The sequence below is a fragment of the Anolis sagrei genome, chromosome 3 (genome assembly GCF_037176765.1).
Source record: "Anolis sagrei isolate rAnoSag1 chromosome 3, rAnoSag1.mat, whole genome shotgun sequence".
Taxonomy (NCBI): domain Eukaryota; kingdom Metazoa; phylum Chordata; class Lepidosauria; order Squamata; family Dactyloidae; genus Anolis; species Anolis sagrei.
This window is the reverse complement of record NC_090023.1, coordinates 211,311,551-211,333,805: the sequence shown is the minus strand read 5'-3', so window position 1 is coordinate 211,333,805 and position 22,255 is coordinate 211,311,551. Positions and strand designations below refer to the sequence as shown.

Genomic DNA, 22,255 nt, shown 5'->3' with positions numbered 1-22,255 from the left:
GATGCATTAACTGGGTTTGGATGTGTGCCAACTAGTCATGGATGGAGTTACGCCCCCCCACACACACACAAACACACACACACACACACACACATCTTGATTTCAGTAAGCCTTTGGCAAGATCTCCTGTGATCTTCTAGCGAACAAACTAGTAAAAGCCAATGGGATTTTGAGCTGCATCAAAAGGAGTATAGCATCTAAGGCAGTGGTTTTTAAACTGTGGGTCCCCAGGTGTTTTGACCCACATTTACTACCTGTTAGGATCTTTGGGAGTTGAAGACCAAAACATCTGGGGACCTGCAGGTTGAGAACCACTGGTCTGAGGGAAAGAATAGTGCCCTATAGTCTGCTTTGGTGAGATTCCACTTGTAGTACCTGTAGTACTGTGCCCAATTCTAGGCACCACAATTCAAGAGGAATATTGACAAGCTGGAGGATGACAAAAATGATCAAAGGCCTGGAAACTATGCCCTATGAGGAGCTGCTTAATGAGCTTGTCATGTTTAGCCTGCAGAAGAGAATGTTGAGAGGAGACATGATAGCCATGTTTAAACATCTGAAATGATGTCATAAGGAAGAGGGAGCAGGCTTGTTTTCTGCTGCCCTGGAAACTAGGACTCGGAGCAATGTGTTCATATTACAGGTTCCACCTGAACACTAGGATGAACCTCCTGACCTTCACCGCTGTTCAACAGTGGAACTCACTGCTTAAGAGTATGGTGGAGGCTCCTTATTTGAAGGCTTTTAAACAGAGACTGGATAGCCAACTGTCAGGGGTGCTTTAATTGTGCATTTCCTGCATGGCAGAGGGTTGGACTGGATGGCCCATGTGGTCTCTTCCAGCTCTATGATTCTGTAGTTTGAGACAGTTACCTATGGGATCATCTTCTCCCCATATAATCCATCCTGTACAATCAGGTTCCCTGAGGACATTTACTCCAATCAGCTCAAATTAGGCTGACTTCTACACAGAGGACATTTTTAACCACTCCCAGATTGTAGAATGACCTGCTGGAAGAGATTGGTCAACTCACAATACTATCTGACTTTAAAACATCAGTAAAGAGCTGTCACTTTATGAAGAACTATCCAGATTATTTTTATGATGCTTTAAAAAGTATTTATTAATATATTTTAATATTTTAATATGTATTTGATTTTTATATGTATTGGAGTGTGTATGTGTGTGTTTGAAGCATTCTGTTATCTATTGGTTTCCCCATCTAAATTCACAGAGAGAGGTGGGTAAGAAGTACCATCATCATTATCATACTATTTTTCTATATCACTTTGAAAATGGATTTTTAAAAGCCTGCACAAATATATGGACATTTTCATGCATGTTAAAAGTATGCATATTTTATATATAGTTTTTTTTATAAAAAATACTCATTTCTACAACCACTTTCACATTTCTTGTGCCTGTTTCTATGCCAAGATCCTACATGAAGAAGATGGAGAGTAATTTTACATTTACAAAGTTACATAGTGGCCATGTAATGTCACCTCATAGTGAATTTCAACATTGTGCAATAGAATGCCTATTTGCACATACATGTACAATGCACATTTATATGCATAATTCACATGTGCAATGGTAGTTCACATGCAAGTCAGCCCCTAGAATTTTAAACGAACTGTAGGCAATCTGTATCAGGCAAATATAGTCAATTCCTTTTGTAGGGTAATTTACAGATGTGTAAAACATAGATTCCAGCCTCTGTCTATTATCCCGTTTGTCAAGGTGATATTTAATTTCCTTTGGAGCCAGCAGTGTATATTGTATACAATAACTTTTTATGAATGACATACACACAGTTTTTTTTTATAATCTAGAGGAGACATGGGCAAACTTTGGCCCTCCAGGTGTTTTGGATTTCAACTCCCATGATTCCTAACAGCTGGTAAGCTGGCTGAGATTTCAGGGAGTTGAAGTCCAAAACACCTGGAGGCCTGAAATTTGCCCATGCCTGATTTAGAGAATCCTGACAGCAAGTATGAATTCAAAATAAAAACTTCATCAGCAGTAAAGCAATAATTATCTCCAAATATTTCCAGCATAAGGTGTGAAATTTTAGCACATGTGTATTGTTCTTTCTCCCACGAATATTCAAAAACCTTGCCAATTCTACCCATTATCCAAGGGTGCAAATGTGCCTTAAAGGACAGAATGGATTAGCTATGGCTCTTTTGAGCTACAGAAAAGCCCAAGGCATGATATAAATGCATGTGTGCAAGATGTGGATTGGAGTTCATCCAAGGCAGATCTGTCACATGAAATTGTTTTTGAATACAGACATGCCTCGGGCAGGCTAAAGACAGCTTCTTGCCCAATGAAACTTAGGCATGCAACCTAAGCAGGTAGATGTGTATCTGGTAATTCAAATGTGTTCATTTATTTCTTTAAAGCGTGTTATTGCCCAAAGGGTGCCAACAGTAGTGGGCAATAATAAACACAGACCAAATATTCATCAAGAAGCAAAACTACGACATAAAAACAAAGCAACTAAAATACATACACATATTACGTACTTCATTGCAGTTTAGGCACTGGGTCTCAAAATGTAGGGAGGCCACTGCTCTTCTTAACACAGCAATGAGGAGGGTGGTTTTGTCTATTAACTTGTGCATATATTATTATAGAGTATTTGGACATACAGTAGAGTCTCGCTTATCCAATATAAATGAGCCAGTTGGATAAGCGAAAATGTTGGATAATAAGGAGGGATTAAGGGAAAGCCCATTAAATTTCAAATTACATTATGATTTTACAAATTAAGCATCAAAACATCATGTCTTACAACAAATTGGCAGAAAAGGCAGTTCAATACATGGCAACATTAGGTAGTAATTATGGTATTTATGAATTTAGCACCCAAACATCATAATGGATTGAAACAGCTGTGGATCCAGGTGGGAGGTAGACTGCATTGGTTAATGTTGGATGAATGAAGGTTGGATAAGCGAGACCCTGCTGTATCATGAAAAAAACATGGCTCATTAGAAAAGACAATGTGTGGTAAGAATGAAGACAGCAGGAAAAGAGGATGACCACATCAAAGGTGAATAGACTGAGTCAAGGGAGCTATAGCTACAGGATTATGCAAGACCTAGGCAGAGTAATTGGGTAACTTGGAGGTCTCTCATTCATAGGTTTGTTGTAAATCAAAGCTGGCAATGTAGGACTGTTCCCTTATAATGGGACCACCTATTTCCTAAGGAGGCTTGTTTCTTTGTCTTCCACTCTAGAAGAAAGAACTGTGAGGTACTCTTCCTGGGGAGATGGTGAATGCCTCCTCTTCTATAATTTTATGTTTATTCGTTTTCCAACTGCTATTTCCTTCCCTAAAGGGCCTTTACAATCCTTTCCAATTGATTGATAGCTGCAGGTAGAACCATGCAAAGATAAGCCCTTTAAAAAAATCTCCTTTCATGCTAATGACTCATTCCTAATGAAATAGAGGAAACAGTAGCACAGAATTTCTATCACCTATAGAGTGCCAAATTGTCTCTAAGTGAGATGTTTAAGCTTTGCAGGGGGTATCGGAAGACTGCCTTAATGTGTGTGTGTGTCTCCCTCCAATCCTGTATGTATTGGAGGCAGCAATATAACAGAAGTTGAAAATTGTGGGGAAAAATATTTTGATTCAGATTTCTGCAAGAAAACCCCCATCACAAATAAAAACAGAACAATAAAATAATCCAGCAGGGATAAGACAATGGCTTTCATAGTGGTATTATGAGCAGGTTTCTCCACAGCAGTTCAGTGACATGCATGTATTCATAAGCCACAAGATGCCTAGGGGATAATTTAGTCAAGGTAATGGCCTGGGTCAAATAGCAGTTAAGCTATACAGCTTGATATTTTGGAAATATACAGTAGTTTTGATCTTGCTAACCATCTACAGCATTCGTAAGAAATGCACAAAGCTGTTCTAAAGATACTTTTTCTTTGTTCTTAAGCAGCACAGGGATGTCCCCAGATATATAAAGCTTGGTTTTAACAACTTGGCAGCAAACTGTTCTCTATTTAAATGTCTGTTCTGTATAGTTATGCCCAGAGCTTGGGGAAAAATATTTTTCGAGGACCCTATAAACTCATGAATAAGTCTAGAAATTTTAGTCAACCCCCCCTCCCCCCCCCCCAAAGAAACTGGATCAAGTATGCAAGGGTCAATGTGAGTATTGTCCCTTAACTCACATAGTGGAAGGAACCATTTCCTTCTTTGAGTAGAGTGGTGAAAGGAAAGAGCTTTGTCTGTCCCGGAAGAACCTAAAAGACACACCAATCCTCTCTACTCTTTCTGTCATGGCACCATTTCTGGATCTTCTGAATGCCTGGATGGGGAAATGGCAGCTGGTCTTTAACACAACCTTTGTGATTTCCCCTCTCTACAAAGTAACTGTTGGCTTATCTATGAGTCATATGAACATTCATATTTTTTGCCCCCAAACCTGTTATCAACTTATACATGAAGTCAATTTATACAAGAGTGTATGCAGTACATCTCTCAGAATAGCTATCAGCCTATTGGCTGGGATTTGGATTCAAAAAGGCAATTTCATCCAGTGTTTTATTCTGCTAAGCAAAATCTAGTTTCAAACGAGCCTTAACTTTCATCATCTACAATTTTAAGGAAATACTATGTGAAATAGAGGGAAAATAAACTTGTAGCAAGGGTGAAAGATAACTAAACACACATGCACAGAATAAGTGTGAGGGTTTGAATGGGTAGATACAAAATTAGGGGATATACAAAATCCTAGGAGTACAAGGAAAGATTGAATAAGGTATTTTTAAAAGAAACATACTGCTTCAAGGAGAACTGAACATATTGCAGTCAAGATAGTATTCTGAAACAGATTTGTACAGTCTTTTAGTAGTAGTAGTAGTAATTTTATTGATTAGCCCTTAGGCCATATCACAATAAGAAAAAGAACAACAAGGCCTGACAAGACCTGATCACACTCCACGTAGAAAGTTAAAATAAGACACTTATAATAACACAGTAAATACATATGATAAGACATGATAAAACTGATAAACTGATCAAGCTGAGTATATACATCATATTTCATTATCACCCCTACAATTTACCCCAATCAGCCCTAAATATGTGGTTCTCAAACATATTGTTTTGCTTAAGTACAGAGCTATTTTATATGTTATTTTTGGGTCTTGGCCACACATAAAATATGTTGTTCTGATGTGAGAATTCCAAAAGAAGGCATTCCTAAGCACCTTGGGAATTTTCCCTGTACGCTATTACAAGGATGTTTGTTTTAGACCACTGTTTTCAAGGAAACAAACTGGAATGAAACAGCTAAATCCAATATTAAGCTGCAAGGGCATAAATCAGGAGGACGCACCAAACCAAGACTACTTTTCACAGACAGGTCCAAGATGGTCAGATAAGCAAAAATGGGGAAATGAGTGCAACACCAAACTCATTTTGAAATAGAATGAAAACTAATAACACAGACATGACTACAGACATTATGCTGGTGAAAACAAAAGCAACAATGACTAAAGTTACTGCGAATACAAGGACAAAAGCTATGATAAATACCAGCAATGGACAGCACTCGCAGCAACCCAGAGAAGAGAGACCTTTAACAACTGTGTTTTTACTGGAAATACTGATGACATTGTACCAGCCCCAGATATAAACTGACTGTCAGATTTGTACAGTCTAAAAAGTTCTAGCACAGAATATCAAATTGCTTGCCTCTTACCAGTAGAATCTGTTTGGTGTTACAGTTTCCTGGAGGAGCAGCCATCTTCTTCCAAATTCTACAGAGCTGTACAACTAAAATAAAAATCAAGAAAATACAGTATCTTAATAGTCAGTCAACAATCTTATTTTCCTAAATTTCAACATTTTCAGGATGACAGTAAATATAAGCATAGACACAATTTATGCCATATTTCATTGTTTTTATGAGGTGTCCTCTTATGAAAAAAAATCTGACCAAGAATATGAAGAACCATGCTAGTTAACTTGAACATACGTAGTACACAAATAGTTGTGGTTTTTTTTTTACTGAATTCGGGGATCTGTCTTGTTTTGCTGTGGTGTTATAGTGCAACAAAATATATCCAACCTAGAAGACACTTCTCATAACATGAGCTGACAGCAGCATAATGATAGCAATCCACTATGATTTGCGCTGAAATACTCAGTGTTGATCCATATGTCCAACACAGTCAGAGAGGCTGGTGAGTATCAGCATGGCTGGACAGAGCAGAATCTGTTTCCATTATCCAGTGGGAGATTCAGGGACTCTATGCCTCCTGTGAACCTTTCAAATGACCCAATTATATTCCATGTTAACTGCCATGACAACATCTTCTGGAATTCTTAAGATTTTAATCTGTTGAGGCACTGGAGCTTTCTGGCTGAGAATTCTGAATTCCATTCCCTAAAATGTCAGTCCAGGGATTGCACAATGCTGCCATAACAAATAAAGAGGAATCATCATGTTATAACTGTGCAGTATGAGAGGGGTCCTGGTGAAGGAGATTGATGTCTTATAGACAGTTGCTACATCACAATGACAAGCTTTATGGTCATGTTGGTGCTGTATCAAGTACCAATTTTCATCTCATTTCCTCTTCCAGATCTACCTACAACCATTTCATGCAGCTTCCTTTCCTCTTAATCTCCCCTCGTGACACTTCCGATTGAGTATTCCGTTAGAGGTAGCTGGCAACTGAATACATCATGGCCATAATTCAAAAGAAAAGAAATAGCTGTAGGGGCAAGGCAACCAAGGATGGGCATTACTCTCATGGGGGTGAGTCTCACATTTGTGCACATCATTAGGTACTATTTATTGAGGAAACACTCTTATAGTGAGACAATCTTCTGTTGTAAGAAGGACTTCCAAGCTGTAATAAGAAATGGCTGAAGTAACAACATGTTAACCTGTCACACCTGTTAAGTCAAAAAGATAAAACAGAAGAAATCTCAAAACCTCTTTAGCCTGAGAAAAAGAAGGCAGGAAAAAGCAATGAGAAATGTTAAGAAAAATCAACTGTCTGCCCGCTAATTGACAGGGTTGTCACAATGTCAAAACTGCAACCTTTCAGATTTCATCAGAGCAAATCCTCTAAGCCTGCGATAACATCTTAGTTTGTGTCACGAAAAAGTTGAAGAATACATATGCTGGGAAGATATACTTAAAACTTCTCAATGTCTTCATCGGTGGATCTTGAAGACACTACAGTATTGCACAAACTCAATACACACACACATCATAAATAATACAGAATATTTTGTTTTTCAGGTTGGATCAAATTGACAGTGAACTACTGGAAAGGGATTACATTTTTCTTGAGTTTTCATTTATTGGCCAGGAGACAAAAGGAGTGTCTGCTTCAATTAAGCAGAGAATAGAAGAGTAGAGAGAGGTTATTGATCACAGCTATGTTGCAAAACATACAGTGAACTGAAACTTGTCAGAGTGAAAGCAAAGGCTGACAACCCACTGGGCCTGTGCATCACTGAGACAAAGTTAAGCACTTTCACTTGTCTTTTACTTCAGCAGAAAGGAACTAAGATGGACAGTGTGGCAAATATTAAAAACTAGCAAGTACTTGCAGGTTAGAATTCCCTTGTTAGACAAGTGGTGAATCGGCTCCTTGTTTTACTCTGGACTTCTAACATTATTAAAGATGCTGAATCCTTTGCCTAAAGTAGGTTCATAACCTTAGATAGCTCCTTTAATACTTTGCTGACACAGATCCTAGCTATGAGATCTCCAGAGTTCTGTTGTCCATTGATTTTCCTCCAAGAAAACATTTACTGAAAAATCATATTTTCTAATTGCCATAAATGCCCACAACCAGTACCTTTATAAAAGTGTTATCTCACTTATTAATTTGCTCTAATTCTCTTCAGCGTTGTAGAAAATAAATTAAACTATTTGCTAACAGTATAATCAGGAAAGAAATGAAGTGTTAATACAGTGGCCCCACTTCCTATGTAAAATCATACAATGCCTTTTTTGACATTAATATTGAAATCTGAAATATATACCTCACAATGTTCACATATTATATGGTTGCCTGAATTACAAAGCCTGGGGAGAATGGGAAGAATGACTGTCGCTGAGACATTCCAGGGAAAAAATTCCATAATTGCAGAGCAACCACTGAGGGCCTTTTCACACTACTCAATGATAGAACTGACATTCCACATCCAGCGCTATGGAATTCTGGGATTTGTAGCTCACTGATACTCTGGAGTAGGCTTGGGCAAGTTCATTCGTAAGCGTCTAAAATCGTAATTAATTCAGAAAGAAATCCCCTTTGAACCAATTTTGAGCCATGCAGGAATAGTGGGAGGAGTAATTCTGAATTTGAACCACTTACCCATTGTTGGAGTTATTTTCGGATGTCTCCCACAGTTATTTTGATTTTTAGAACAATTAAGCAACTTTGGCAAAGCCTCGCAGTTTCCCTTCTTGAAGGCCATGATTTAAAATCTCACAGTTTCCCTTCCCTGGCTGGCGGTGTAGGGTGATGCAGAGGGATGAGGTGGGCGTGGCTAAGAACAGCTCTTCCTGAAGGCCACGCCCCCAGCGACCTTCAAGAAGAGCTGTGCTTAGCCACACCCACCTCGTCCCTCTGCATGGCAGCTTGCCACCAGGGAAGGGAAACTGTGAGATTTTAAAACTGTTTGTTTAGGCTGACTTTGTCAAAGTAATACTTAATGGTTCTGGAGGGAGGGAGGGGCACCTTCCATTAACGAAGCAAATGAAGCGATTTGGATTTCCTGCTATTTACGATCTTTAATTCAAGAAATTTCAGAAATCATTTAAAAATCGAATCGCCAGCACCCCCTATATACGAAATGAGTTTAGAACCATTTTTTTTTCTTGATCGCCCAAGCCTACTCTGGAGTGTTGCCTGAGATATCTGATTATCTATCCCTAAACTGCAACTCCCAGGATTCCATAGGATGGAGTTATGACAGTTAAAGCAGAATCATTGTGCTATAATTATGTAGTGTGAAATGGTATTTAGTAGGCCTGGGTAACAACGGAAAAATTTGTTTCTAAAATCGATTTGTATTTGGGGTTTTTTTTGTTTCGATATTTAAAATAATTACAAAATTTTCCTTTTAAAAAGTTCGATATTTACAAAATTTCGTAAATGGTAAAAAATTAACGAATCGATTTCCGAAACAATAACGAATCGATTCGTTAATGGCGGACGCGACCGCGAAATACGCTAAAAAACCTCCAAAACCTTCTGAAGCTTCCCTCTCCCTCTGTTGTTGACTGTTGGTGTGATATTATAATTTTTTTTTCACTAATTAAACCATAAAACTGGCCCAGACATGCGGAAATAATAACGAAACGACCTCAAAACAATAACGAAACGAATACAATATCAAAATACAAAGCATTTACAAAACGTTTTTGAAAATTCGTTTTTTTAATAATTGCTCCAGAATGGTTCGTTATCGTTTTGTAATTGAAAAAATTAATGAATTATTAACGAATTACGAATTAACGAAACGAAACCGCCCAGCCCTAGTATTTAGTATATCTGACAGTCTAATGTTTGCTAAAACAGACCAATGAGCCAGCAAATGATCAATGCCAATGAGTGCAACTGAACTTTTAAAGGAATTTCAGACTTTTATCAGATCAGTGTAATGTGTACTGACCACCTTGCGGCATCCAGTACTGATCTGTGAATCTGTATCATTAGTATTTCCAAATTACCTTTATTGCTATCCTCATGTTAATGTCAACACCATACTCCAGTTTAAATGTAATTGGTCCATATCTAGTTTCCTTACATAGGGCTGCAATTGGTAAATGAGTGAGAAAGTGAGAAAGACTCTTCTAAAAATTCTAAGAAGAATATTATGGGTCAAGGATCATCACCAAATATTTGCCATTCTTCAGTGGCAAGCAACAATTCCATCTCAGGTAGGCTGCACATCACCAAAACCAGCACAAAACACCTTTGTCTTGTCTTTCTTATGCTCCTATTTGCTATTGCATGTCAGAAAAATTGTTGACAGGAACAGGAAAAGGTGTGACTGTGTGTTGGTTAGAATTTAAGTACTGGATTTAAATTACTTGAGGCTAAATACTTTAGATCCTACTTCCATTTTTAAAGCATTGGTAGACATAGGAGTGCCTTGGACTGCGAGAAGACCCAACCAGGAAATAAAGCCCGACTGCTCATTGGAGGGAAGGATACTAGAGACAAGGTTGAAGTACTTTGGCAACATCATGAGGAGACAGCAAAGCCTAGAGAAGACAATCATGCTGGGGAAAGTGGAAGGTAAAAGGAAGAGGGGCCGACCAAGGGCAAGATGGATGGATGCCATCCTTGAAGTGACTGGACTGACCTTGAAGGAGCTGGGGGTGGTGACGGCTGACAGGGAGCTCTGGCATGGATTGGTCCATGAGGTCACGAAGAGTCGAAGACGACTGAATGAATGAACAACAACAGACATAGGACTAACATTAGGAAGGCAAACCCCAGTAACCGACATAATATTTCTTCTCATCATCTTCCTTGTGGAACTACAGTGAGAAATTACCAATAATGAAAACCCAATCACAAAATGTGAACAGTATTCAAGGCAAATCTATATTTAAGAAAGAAAAAACCACAAGACATTGATAAATGGACTGGTCATGAAACAGAATGTGGTATGTCAAGTTAAAACTGGTAAGAAGTCAAGCATAATAAATATGGCATGAACTAACAGCTTAGAGAAATGAAATTATGTCTTCTCAAACTGGGAGATATTTTTTGTCAAATATTCACTATGTGAGTCATACCATTATAGATTAGAAAAGAACAGGTGGACTGGAAATAAGGGATGGTTATGTTGATCAAGTTTTTCTTCTCCCAGAAAGAGACACTAGCCATTTTTCTTCCCAACAGGTTCTCTTGTGCTTTGAAAGGGAAGAAGTGCTGGTGGTGGTTGTTGTTAGACGGTTTTCCTTTTCAACTGATCTGTTCATGCAAGCTCATTTTTCCCCTTTTCTGCAACATGACGGGTGATAATTTTTTGTCAGATGAAATTCTGACTGCTAACTATGGGGAGAAAGCGAGATGCGGTTTTGTAAGAAATTTTAGGCAAAGAGCCAGGTTTGATATCATCATGTTTCTTTTCTCTCCATTCAAGTATGAGAAATAAATTTTATATAGAAAAGAACTGGAATAAAAATGTACGGTTATATATTCGTGTTCTCCAGGGAATGTTTCCCCCTTTCCTTCCTGTATTATGGAGATATTTCTATTTCAAGCCATTCTTTTGGACAGACATACATATGGCCTAGATTTTTCAGTTTATCTAAACTGCATTCTGCTTGATATGCAGAACACACTGTTCTCTGTGAATCCCACACCACTATCATTTAACATGTCATATGCTATTCATGACCTGCACAGCATGCAGATGTTAGGTGGTCTCTGCTGAGAAGGCAATGACTCAAAAGGCACAATCCACTATAACACTTATTCCTGTGTTTGGTCTATGGAAATGAATAGAATCTCAATGTGATGCTGCATGACTATATGTAAAGCCATCTTGAGTCCCCTTCGGGGTTGAGAAAAGTGGAATATAACTAGGGTAAGTAAATAAATAAATAAATAATTGTTATACAGGAAAAAGTTGTGATGAAATAGGGGAGCAGGGGAGCAAAAAAGATTTGAGAAATGTCTGAGAATTGAACTGAAACCAATTAGGAAATTTTAGTGCAGCTTGATATGCTTGTATGGGACTACGTCCGTCTTCTCTCGAACTGGTCACTGACTGTAATAAATTGAACTAGTGCAGCTTGAGGATCCTTTATCCAGAATTCAAGAATCCAAAATACTCCAAAATCCAAATTTATCCACACAAGATAGTGACACCTTTGCTTTCAAGATATTCCGGGTACACAAACTTTGTTTCATGCACAAAATTATTAAATATATATATATATATTATGTATACAATTACCTTCAGGCTTTGGGTATATGGTGTATGTGAAACATCAGTGAATTTTGTGTTTAGAAGTGGGTCACATTTTCCTAGACATCTCATTATGTACATGCAAGTATTCTAAGATCTGGAAAAAAAAAACCCTGAAATGCAGAACAATTCTGATCCCAAGCATTTCAGATAAGAGATGCTCAATCTGTTTTTTTAAAAAAGGATTATCCTTGATTACCAAAGGAATCTGTGATCCAACTAGAATATTGCAGGGTCTCAGACTTTTTTACACATCCCTCAACCCCTCACCTCCAGCAGCAAATGGTAATTCCACAATAAATTTCAGTGGCAGATCCTGTTCCCATCCAACAGGAGATAATAGCACAAACTTGTTATTTGCTCAGAGTCTTTCCAAATCCTATAGCTGAGCACAAAACTCAAAAGGCTATTGAGAACTTTCCATGTGCTGGGTGATATCATGAGTGACTTTGGCAAATGAAATATTCTATATCAGCAGTCCATATTTCATCCTATTATGGGACTATGAATGAATCCAGGCTCATTGATCCTTGATTTCTGAGGCACCATTAGACTTTCCTTATTTTCTCATTTAATGTGAACTTTGCCTCCATCCGATACTTGGAGATTTAAAAAGAGAGAGCATCTGACTAATCATATTTCTGCCTATGAGCCTGCCTGAGCCCTGAGATCAGTCTCACATCCTCTAAAAACACAATTAAGAGGGATATGTAATTGGCTCTTCTCAGGCTGGATCTACACTGTCATTCAATCAGTTTTCTGAAACCAGATTATCTGCTTTGAACTGGGTCATATGAGTCTACATGGCAATATAATCCAGTTCAAAGTAAATAATCTGGATTCAGAAACTGGATTATATTCCATTGTAGAGTAGGCCTCTACAATGTATGTTTCTAGGCTCTGGAAGTCAATTCCTGGGAAAGCCGTAATAATCTATTTTTTCCTATACTACCAATGACAAACAAATCTTTTTTTATATATTACAACAACATTTGGAGAACTCAAGTATTTTTAAGGAATGATTTTTGAGGGTGTGCTATCCTGTTTCATTTGCTGTTTAAAAACTACTTAGCAACAGTTTTCATTGTATGTTTTAAATCCAGTTTTTTGCATGTTTCAAAGAAGACTGCTGTCATGACATAATAATTTGAGCATTGAACTGTGACTCTGGTGACCAGAGGTTCATAAAAACTGTTGGGTGACCTTGGGCAAATTATATTCTCTCAGCCTCAGAGGAAGGCAAGCACATACTTATATTTTAATTATATTCTACTTGTCTTAATTTTAAACTACTATGAGTCCCAGTTTTAAAGGGGAAAGCAAGGTACAAAGACAATTATTTTAACAAGAAGAACAACAACAATATCATCTTCAGAAGGAAATGAAATGAACAAGTAGACTTTGGCAGTATATTATAATTTTGTAAACTATCTTAGCTCTACAATAGTTTCCATCATTCCCACATGCAGAAACCATTTTCATTCCTTGAAAAACATCTCAGAAGAATTCAATTCTGACTAATTATGAATGATTCTGTCCTTCTTTAGCATCAATCCATATTTTTGTTTACTGGGAGGTGATTTCTCCAAACATACTTCTGGGAAAATATATGTGTCTATTGGAAGGTGGATAAGAGAACAGCATGGGAAAATTTGCTTATGCAAAGCTTCTCTTCTCTTACCCAAAGATCCAATACTATGTGACCTACATAGCCATAACTTTCCCTTTCCTGCCAAATGCCAGTTCTTCCATGATTTAAAGATTCCTTTATGTAGAAAATCAAACAGATAGCTGGAAAAATCCAAGTTCTTAAAATAGTACTAAGAAATCAGTCAGATTAAACAGAAGCTATCAATATGTTTCACTGACTACCTGGGTACTTGTTTATTTATTCCTGATGGAGCCCAGTGATAATGATAAAGCCTTCAGATATCCATCAGAAGGGAGACAGTCATTTAAAATGCACTAAGATTAACAGTCCAGCAATTAGTTTTCCCACAATGTTCCTTCAGCCTTCTTTACAATCCTCATTAAACATTTCAAGCAAAGGTATCTTGAATCAATCCTCTTCTCTCAAATATGGTTCATTTTCTAATAATAGTGAAATCATCTTTGTGCATGAGCATCTTAAATGTACAGGAGATCTCTATGCATGTGTTAAGAACACAAACACTGCTGGTAGTGGAAAATGTAATCTAATAGAGATAGATTTCTCTTGTCTTCCCTCATTCTCCAGTACTTCAGTGCTGCTTTTGCATGTGGAAATTCCATTATAAGCAGATCCTACAGAACTCTGGATATCTGTATAATATAGAATACATGGAGTTCGACACCACTTGAACAGCTATAACTCAATGCTATGGCATCCTGGGATTAGTAGTTTAGTGGAGGACCAGAATTTTTTGGCAGATCAGGCTAACAACCTTATAAAATTACAACTCCCATGATTCCTTAGCATTGACCCATGGCAGTTAAAGTGATGTCAAGCTGCATTAAGTCTATAGTATAGATGCACCATTAGTCTAATACTTTAAAAAAGCTCAGAAATCTATTTTAGACAAGGAAGAGAGAATCCGACTTACATGAGAACATAATGTAATGAGTTGAGCAGCCAGGCCTGGCCATACCATTAGGCAGAACTGGGCAATTATCTGAAGTTGCAGATGTGGATTTTCATGAAAGAAGAACAAACTGTTCATTATTTAATTTGTTAAGAACACATTCTCAATGCAAATGATAGATTTTTAAAGGTACTGAGGAATTTCTTAAAGGATCTGTCAAGTTATAATTGTTAGGTAGTAACTGAAGGACCAGAAAATTTCTACCAGCATATGTGTTTACTCCAATGTAAAATGTTTAATGTTTAAATTTTCTTTTCTGTTTTCCCGCAGGAAATTCTATGGATAAAATTCTCTTGTTTAGATTTCTATTACATCAAGTTGCTCACTGGTTTACTTGCTTTTCCTTGTTGTTTTTTTTCTCAAAAAGAAGGATAGGGCTGTTCTATTATCAACTGCTATTTACTTTATTTCTTTCATTTATTTTAAGATGTGTTGCAAAACATAATGTTTAGTGAGATGTAATAAGACCCTGAGTGATAGATGCTTTTAGATAGCATGCTTTATGGTCTTGTTTGCACATGAGTTTATGGACAAGTTAAAAGAAAAATACATTCCAAGGGTTGTACCAATTTCAGAACCTGAGATAAAGAATCCTAAAAAAAGAAGACAGCATACAAAAATACCTACTGTTTCATCTGTCTTGAGATAAAAGGAAAAATAAGTAGATGTTGCATAAAGCCACAGGGTGATCTCTCTTCACTGAGTTTTGCATGCAGTGCCACTGGTATGTAACACCATTGCTTTCCACATTCAGATTTGGGACAGAAAGTATTGGAAAGTACTGATGTAATTTGTTCTTAATTGTGTAATTGAAGGGAAAAACCAGTCGTTTAGCAACTTTTATTGCATTACAAGAAAGTCTTTGAAAATTGCACAGTTTTCTAAGATTATACACATTTCTAGACTCGTTCTATGCAGATTTCCCATGTTTTTCTCACAGAAAACATCCAATTTTTGTGCAGAAAAAATATTTCAATCCATATTATTTATGTGTAGAAAATGCTATTGCTTACAGATAAAATGCTGTTGCACAGAATAATAACTATGTTAATTTTATTTAGAATAATCTCAGTTCTTCAAGAATAGCTTTAGTTCACTATTCTTCTTATCAGAGTTCTCCAACATTTGGCAAACATATTTTGACCATTTCTTTTTAAAAAAATACAGTTTCAAAAAGTATTTCCATCCCTAAAAAAAGACAAAAAGGGGAACATTCTGGTTTTACTGCAAAGCATCCAATTGGTTGCCAGATCCAGAACAGAGTCTTAAAGCTACAATTCAAAGTGATGTAAACTGTAAGTTCTATAAGCAAAAATCAATATTTGTTGCTGCTGCAATTTCTGCTAATGTCATATACCTTCAAGTTGTACCTCATAGGCCTGGGCGGTTTCGTTTCGTTAATTCGTAATTCGTTAATAATTCGTTAATTTTTCCAATTACAAAACGATATCGAACCATTCTGGAGCAATTATTTAAAAAAACGTATTTTTAAACACGTTTTGTAAATGCTTCGTATTTCTTTATTGTATTTGTTTCGTTATTGTTCTGAGGTCGTTTCGTTATTATTTCCGCATGTCTGGGCCAGTTTTATGGTTTAATTAGTGAAAAAAAATTATAATATCACACCAACAGTCAAGAAACAGAGGGAGAGGGAAGCTTCAGAAGTTTTTGGAGGTTTTTTAGCGTATTTCGCGGTCGCGTCCGCCATTAACGAATCAATTCGTTATTGTTTCGGAAATCGATTCGTTAATTTTTTACCATTTACGAAATTTCGTAAATATCGAACTTTTTAAAAGGAAAATTTTGTAATTATTTTAAATATCGAAACAAAAAAAACCCCAAATACAAATCGATTTTAGAAACAAATTTTTGCGTTGTTACCCAGGCCTAGTACCTCAGTTATGTCCACTCTAAATCTATCACAGGGCTTTCTATTCAAGATTTGTTCAGAAGGGGTTTGCCATTGCCTTCCTCTCAGGCTGTTCAAAGTCACCCCCTGGATTTCATTGCCGAGCAGGAATTCGAACCCTCGTCCAATACACAAACCACTACACTATACTGGTTCCCTCTTCTTCTTGATGAAATCAAACACAATATGTATCTAATAATCACAATGGGCAAGTAGTAAAGTAATGTGCTTTTGTTTCTTTGATGTTTTTTAAATGTTTAATCCTTTTTAAATTTCTTCAGTTCAGAAATTCCATCCAAGGTTTGATTGCTCAGAAATTATGTTAGATTTTCCCTGTAGCTTTGGTTACAAATAATTTTTATGCCTATTAAATGGAAGCTCACCATTTTGTGTTGTCAATGAGCTTGGCCAAAATCTGTAATTCTGTCGGCCTGCTTGTCACTTTCTCCCTTCCTTCTGATTTCTAGCAGTTACTTTGCACCTACCTATTTTATTTCATTATAACATTGCTTCTTCAATTATCCCACAATTCATGCATTACATATGGAAAATTCTACAACTTGTAGCAGGGAGCTGAAAATACCACTTTAAATCTACAAACCTAGCACCGTAATCCCCAGGCCTACAAGCTCATATAGCAGAACAGCTCCAATGCAATGCAACAAGCAATTACTAACAAAAAAGAATATGTGTCTATGTGCTCTATCTTATTCATCTTATTTATTTAGAGGCCAATCTCTGAAAGAGAAAACTATGTGATAAAGGTGGAGATAAATAGGAACAATAGATGGCATCAATTACAGAGTGAATATGACTGAAGAACACTGAAATTTCTTCATTACTCTTGTTTCTCTGGAATGATGTTGGCAAAAACAAGTAAAAAGTCCTTTGTGCTTGTATTATTTTGATCCTCAATGGGACTCTGGGGAACATGCCAAGTAGTAAGGAACCTATTGAGATTAGGCTCAGAGATAATAGGAATTGACTCCTCATCTACCTGCTACAATAACTCTTTCAATACAGCAAGGAGAAAGTTGCCTGTATTTGCTCAGAACTTGTGCTGCAGTTATCACAGAGTCTCCGGATATGTCCAGTTTTCCATCTGATCGGTTTTCTTGGGATCAATTTCAGTTGTTAAGGCTTGATGAAGAGGACAAACATTTTAGCAGTCTGTTCCTTCATACAAGCCTCATCCTTTCCCAGCTTAGTTGATTATCCGGGAATTGTTAGTCGAAACAAGTAAAATTTACAAAGTGTTTGTAAATTTTACTTGTTTCGACTAACAATTCCCGGATTCTCCAAATAATCATCCCACAATGTAAGTGCCCACACCAACCTTCTGATCCTGACTGTAGGCTAGAATCCAATCTTCCTGCTTTGGATGGAAGAGCATGCTGTGGATGTAGAAGTTCAGCCGGTATTTTTGATAGGTGGCTCCTTCATCCGAACTGATCAGAAGACTACTCTCAATTTCTGGGTCAGTAAGCAACATAATCTGTAAAGATAAAACAGATGAAGGTTGGAGTTTAAGATGAGGGAAGACAAAGAAAAAATGTCAAACCTCTAAATCTTTAAGAAATATTTTTTGTGAAAGTTTATTCTCTTTTGCAGTCCCAAAGTAGAGTAACCAAAAGTGCAGCAAACATAAACTGAGACAAAAACTAAGGCAACCATTTCAATGGAAAAGGTGTACTAGCTACACATCTTATTAAAATGTCTCAAAATACTTCATTAATTCAGCCCATGACAAAACACAGTCATTGTATTATGTTTTGCTACAAAATACTAGGCTTTACATCCTGCTCAGTATTCACGATGTTAAAAAATAGATTTATATCACAAGCACTAGAATTCTTGGTCTTGGTGCACCAGTGAGAGCACCTCAGAAACTCACCTTAGAAGCCAGTCAGAGCCACCAACATTGGCATTTCCAAGGCACTGCAAAGTAGTGAGTGAAGAAGCCTTCAGCCCTCTCCCAGCAGTGAGACATTTTATGAAAAAATCCTGTGTGTGGCTGTTTCAAAGCACCTCATAATTGGGAGACAGCAACATACTTATTTATTTGCTGCCCCAACGCCCAACATCTTGGTGGCACTATCTGGCCTGTAAGGTAGGTTTGGTTTTTTTGTTGTTGTTGTTTTTTGTAGTCACACCAGAAAATGTAGTGGAAATAATTGAAGGTAGTTTACTTATCTACATCTCCTAATACAGGATTTTGGCAGCTATTTTTGTTAGTAAATGTACATTAGTTAGATAAATATAGAAGTTTTGAGATTGACTAGAAGCTCAGAAGTGTACGATGATACTAAATTCAACTGGATTTGGCTGCTCAACTCATTATAGCAAGAATATATAGGCTATAAGAATTAACAACAAAAGGAATAAGAATTCTGCAATTGATCTTAAATACCTTGAATTCATGCAACAGAATTTTTTCAATGATTTCATATCAGCCTTCCATATCTAATCTGTGATTTCAAAGGATGGCTGGTTGTGCTTACATGGATTTAAAAGCAGTATTGGCTACTGCTTACACCACTTTCAGCAACTTCTCACATGCCCACGCTGTTTTTCTATTAGATTCAGACAGATGCAAATGTTCATACAGATTTGGACTTTATTATTAAAGACTTTTAAGCCACAGATTCCATAATTCCATGCACATTTCCTGTCAATTTGGAATCTACATATCTCTAAAATTTTCATCAGTTCATTCTGGCCTTAGGAATCCAAATAAAGCAATGATCAGACTAGAATTTGATTGGAATGGGAAAATACCACTAGTAAAATAAAAACATGGAGCAGGATCGAAAGACGTGCTATGCATATGTGGGGCAGAAATGTGCAATCAGCCAGAACCAAAGCACTTTGAGCTGGCAATGAAATAACTGTTTTTCAGAATGAATAACAGATTGTCTCCTTGGCAGTGGGAACTACTATAGCAAGAACATTAAGCCCTGGCTATGCATGAGCTCTGCTCACTTGCATACAAAAATCAGTCCTTTAGATTCTGGTCATACCAAATCTACAGCACATTGAAGAAATCCAAAATATCTGAGCATTAAAAATGCTATAATTGGAATGTACAACCATTGGCGTGTATACTACACAGAAATGTCTCATCATGAGGGATGATACACAAAGAGTCTTCCCTTTCCCACCCCATGAATTGTCAGATAGTTACTTCCATTACTTGAAACTGAATGAAAGCTAATGTATATTAGCTCTGCATTAATTATGTCTATGCCGTTTGCATATTAATCTTCCGCTTTTACATTCTGTATACGTGAGACTGTGCAACTGTGCCACACCCACATATTTAAGCGTCAAATTGGTTTTTGCTTTATTTTGCTTGAAGATATCTCTATCAGCTTGAATTGCTGTAGTATTAATATCTTTTAACAGAATTCTACATTTTATGGGAAGCACAATGAGATTTTGTGATTTTGTGATTTGTCAGATTACAAATCACAAAATCTCTGAGCTTGTCAGGCTGGGGGATTCTGAGAGCTATAGACTTTGACTAGATCTACACTGCATTATATGGCTGTGTAGATCCAATCTTTCTCATGCATTGCATACCCCTTGAGGAGATAGGGCAGGATATAAATAAAGTTGTATATTGTTGTTGTTGTTGTTGTTGTTATAGGTTTTCCTGGTCCAACTATGAATGGAGCCCTGTTTAGACGTTTAGTCTGATTAGGAATAGAACTTGCAGGAATAGGGAAGGGAACTATGCTCAGTAGACCCTCACCTTCCCTCTGAGCTTAGCGAACTGTGCACATTGGCCTCATGTCTTCCTTCTAAGTCCAGATCTTGCTGTGTTGACTGGCAAGCTTTGAGAAGAAGTTCTACTTTCATTCACATAAACACAAGCAGAACTTACTGTTTATCTTGATAGTTAAAGGAGATAGTATGTACTGAGTTCCTTTCCAACCTTGCTGCTAATATACAACCAATATGCCCACCCATCCCCAGGGCCTCTTGCAATGGAGGGGATTGAGACCAGTTTATATATTCTCAAACTCAGATACTATCAGTTCATAGAAATGAGGTCTGCTCATTCTAAAAGTAAGGGCTTAGTAGCAGTAACTGCAAAAATAACTGGCCAGCCTTCCAAATTTACTGTTTAGGGGTATAGGACCACTGCAAATGTGAAAAAAAATGTAAAAAAAAAAAAGAAAGAAGCTTACACACTTGTTTTTAACTTGAGAAAACTCCTATTTAGGGATATCTAGATCATTACTCCAGCATTACTCTGTGTGCCACTTCGATCATGAAGTCAACTCTATAAACATGGACTGTTGGTAGTGATGGCATTGCTATTATACTCTTGGTTTCATAGTCTACCAGTTACCAGATTTTTGGATAATCAATTATTCCAATTACAAAAAGCTAGGAATTATTTATTTATTTATTTATTTATTTACAACATTTCTACCCCACCCTTTTCAACCTCTAAGGGCGGACTCAGCGTGGCTTACACTAGCAACAATTTGATGCCACAAATATGACAAGATAATAGCAATATAAAACCATAAATAAAACAATAGATTAAAAACAATAAGCATTAATTATCACAATCATATGGTCCAGTTCAATGTCAAAAGTGCTGTCATGCATGGTGGTCAAAGGCCTGGTTCCAAAACTATGATTTCTGTTTTTTTCTAAAGGAAAGGAGGGATGAAGCTGACCTGATCTTGCTGGGGAGCAAATTCCACAAGCAGGGGGTCACCACCAAGAAGGCCCTGTCCCTCGTCCCCACCAGATGCATTTGCAAGGCTGGTGGGACTGAGAGCAGGGACTCCCCAGTAGATCTCAAACTACGAGGTGGAATGTAGAGGGAAATACATTCGGAGAAGTAAGCTGGGCCAGAGCTGTATAGGGCTTTATAGGCCAAGACCAGCACTTTGAATTGTGCTTGGAAATGGACCGGCAGCTAGTGGAGTTGACATAGCAGTGGGGTGGTATGCTAAATCAGTAAGATAGTAGGAATCAGTAAGATATTGTCCACTAACGTGGAATCTTCCAAGTAGTATCATTTTGTAATGTTGTTGTTGTGATGATATTTATTGTACTTTCATAGAATCATAGAGTTAGAAGAGACCTTGTGGGCCATCCAGTCCAACCCCCTGCCAAGAAGCAGGAAAATTGCATTCAAAGCACTCCCCACAGATGGCATGCAGCCTTTGCTTAAAAGCCTCCAAAGAAGAAGCCTCCACCACACTCCACAGCAGAAAGCTCCTCTGCTGAACAGCTCTCACAGTCAGGAATTTTTTTCTAATGTTCAGGTGGAATCTCCTGTAGTTTGAAGCCATTGTTCCATGTCCTGGTCTCCAGGGCAGCAGAAAATGAGCTTGCTCCCTCCTCCCTATGACGTCCCCTCACAGATTTATACATGGCCATCATGTCTCCTCTCAGCCTTCTCTTCTGCAGGCTAAACATGCCAATCTCTTTAAGCCCCTCCTTGTAGGGCTTGTTCTCTAGACCCTTGATCATTTTAGTTGCCCTCCTATGGACACATTCCAGCTTGTCAAGATCACCCTTAAATTGTGGTGCCCAGAATTGGACACAGTATTCCAGATGTGGTCTGACCAAGGCAGAATAGAGGGGTAGTGTGACTTCCCTGGATCTAGACATTATATTCCTATTTATGCAAATCAAAATCTCATTGGCTTTTTTTTTTTTTGCCACCACATGACCTTGAGGAGTCCAAGATCTTTTTCACA

At 37.5% G+C, this 22,255-nt stretch overlaps 1 protein-coding gene across 5 annotated transcripts in view; it reads right to left on the bottom strand.

Moving 5' to 3' along the window:
• The window catches only part of SORCS1 (sortilin related VPS10 domain containing receptor 1), a 512,256-nt gene that overhangs the window by 146,808 nt on the left and 343,193 nt on the right, over positions 1 to 22,255 (bottom strand). For all 5 annotated transcript variants that reach the window (XR_009631038.2, XM_067465847.1, XM_060768373.2 and 2 more), the window contains exons 4-5: positions 17,863 to 18,021; positions 5,737 to 5,810 (exon numbers count right to left, since the gene is read on the bottom strand). Coding sequence is in view for 4 of the 5 variants with exons in the window: in XM_067465847.1 (XP_067321948.1) it covers positions 5,737 to 5,810; positions 17,863 to 18,021 (233 nt within the window). In the remaining variant the exon portion in view is untranslated. The remainder of the gene's footprint in view (positions 1 to 5,736; positions 5,811 to 17,862; positions 18,022 to 22,255) is intronic.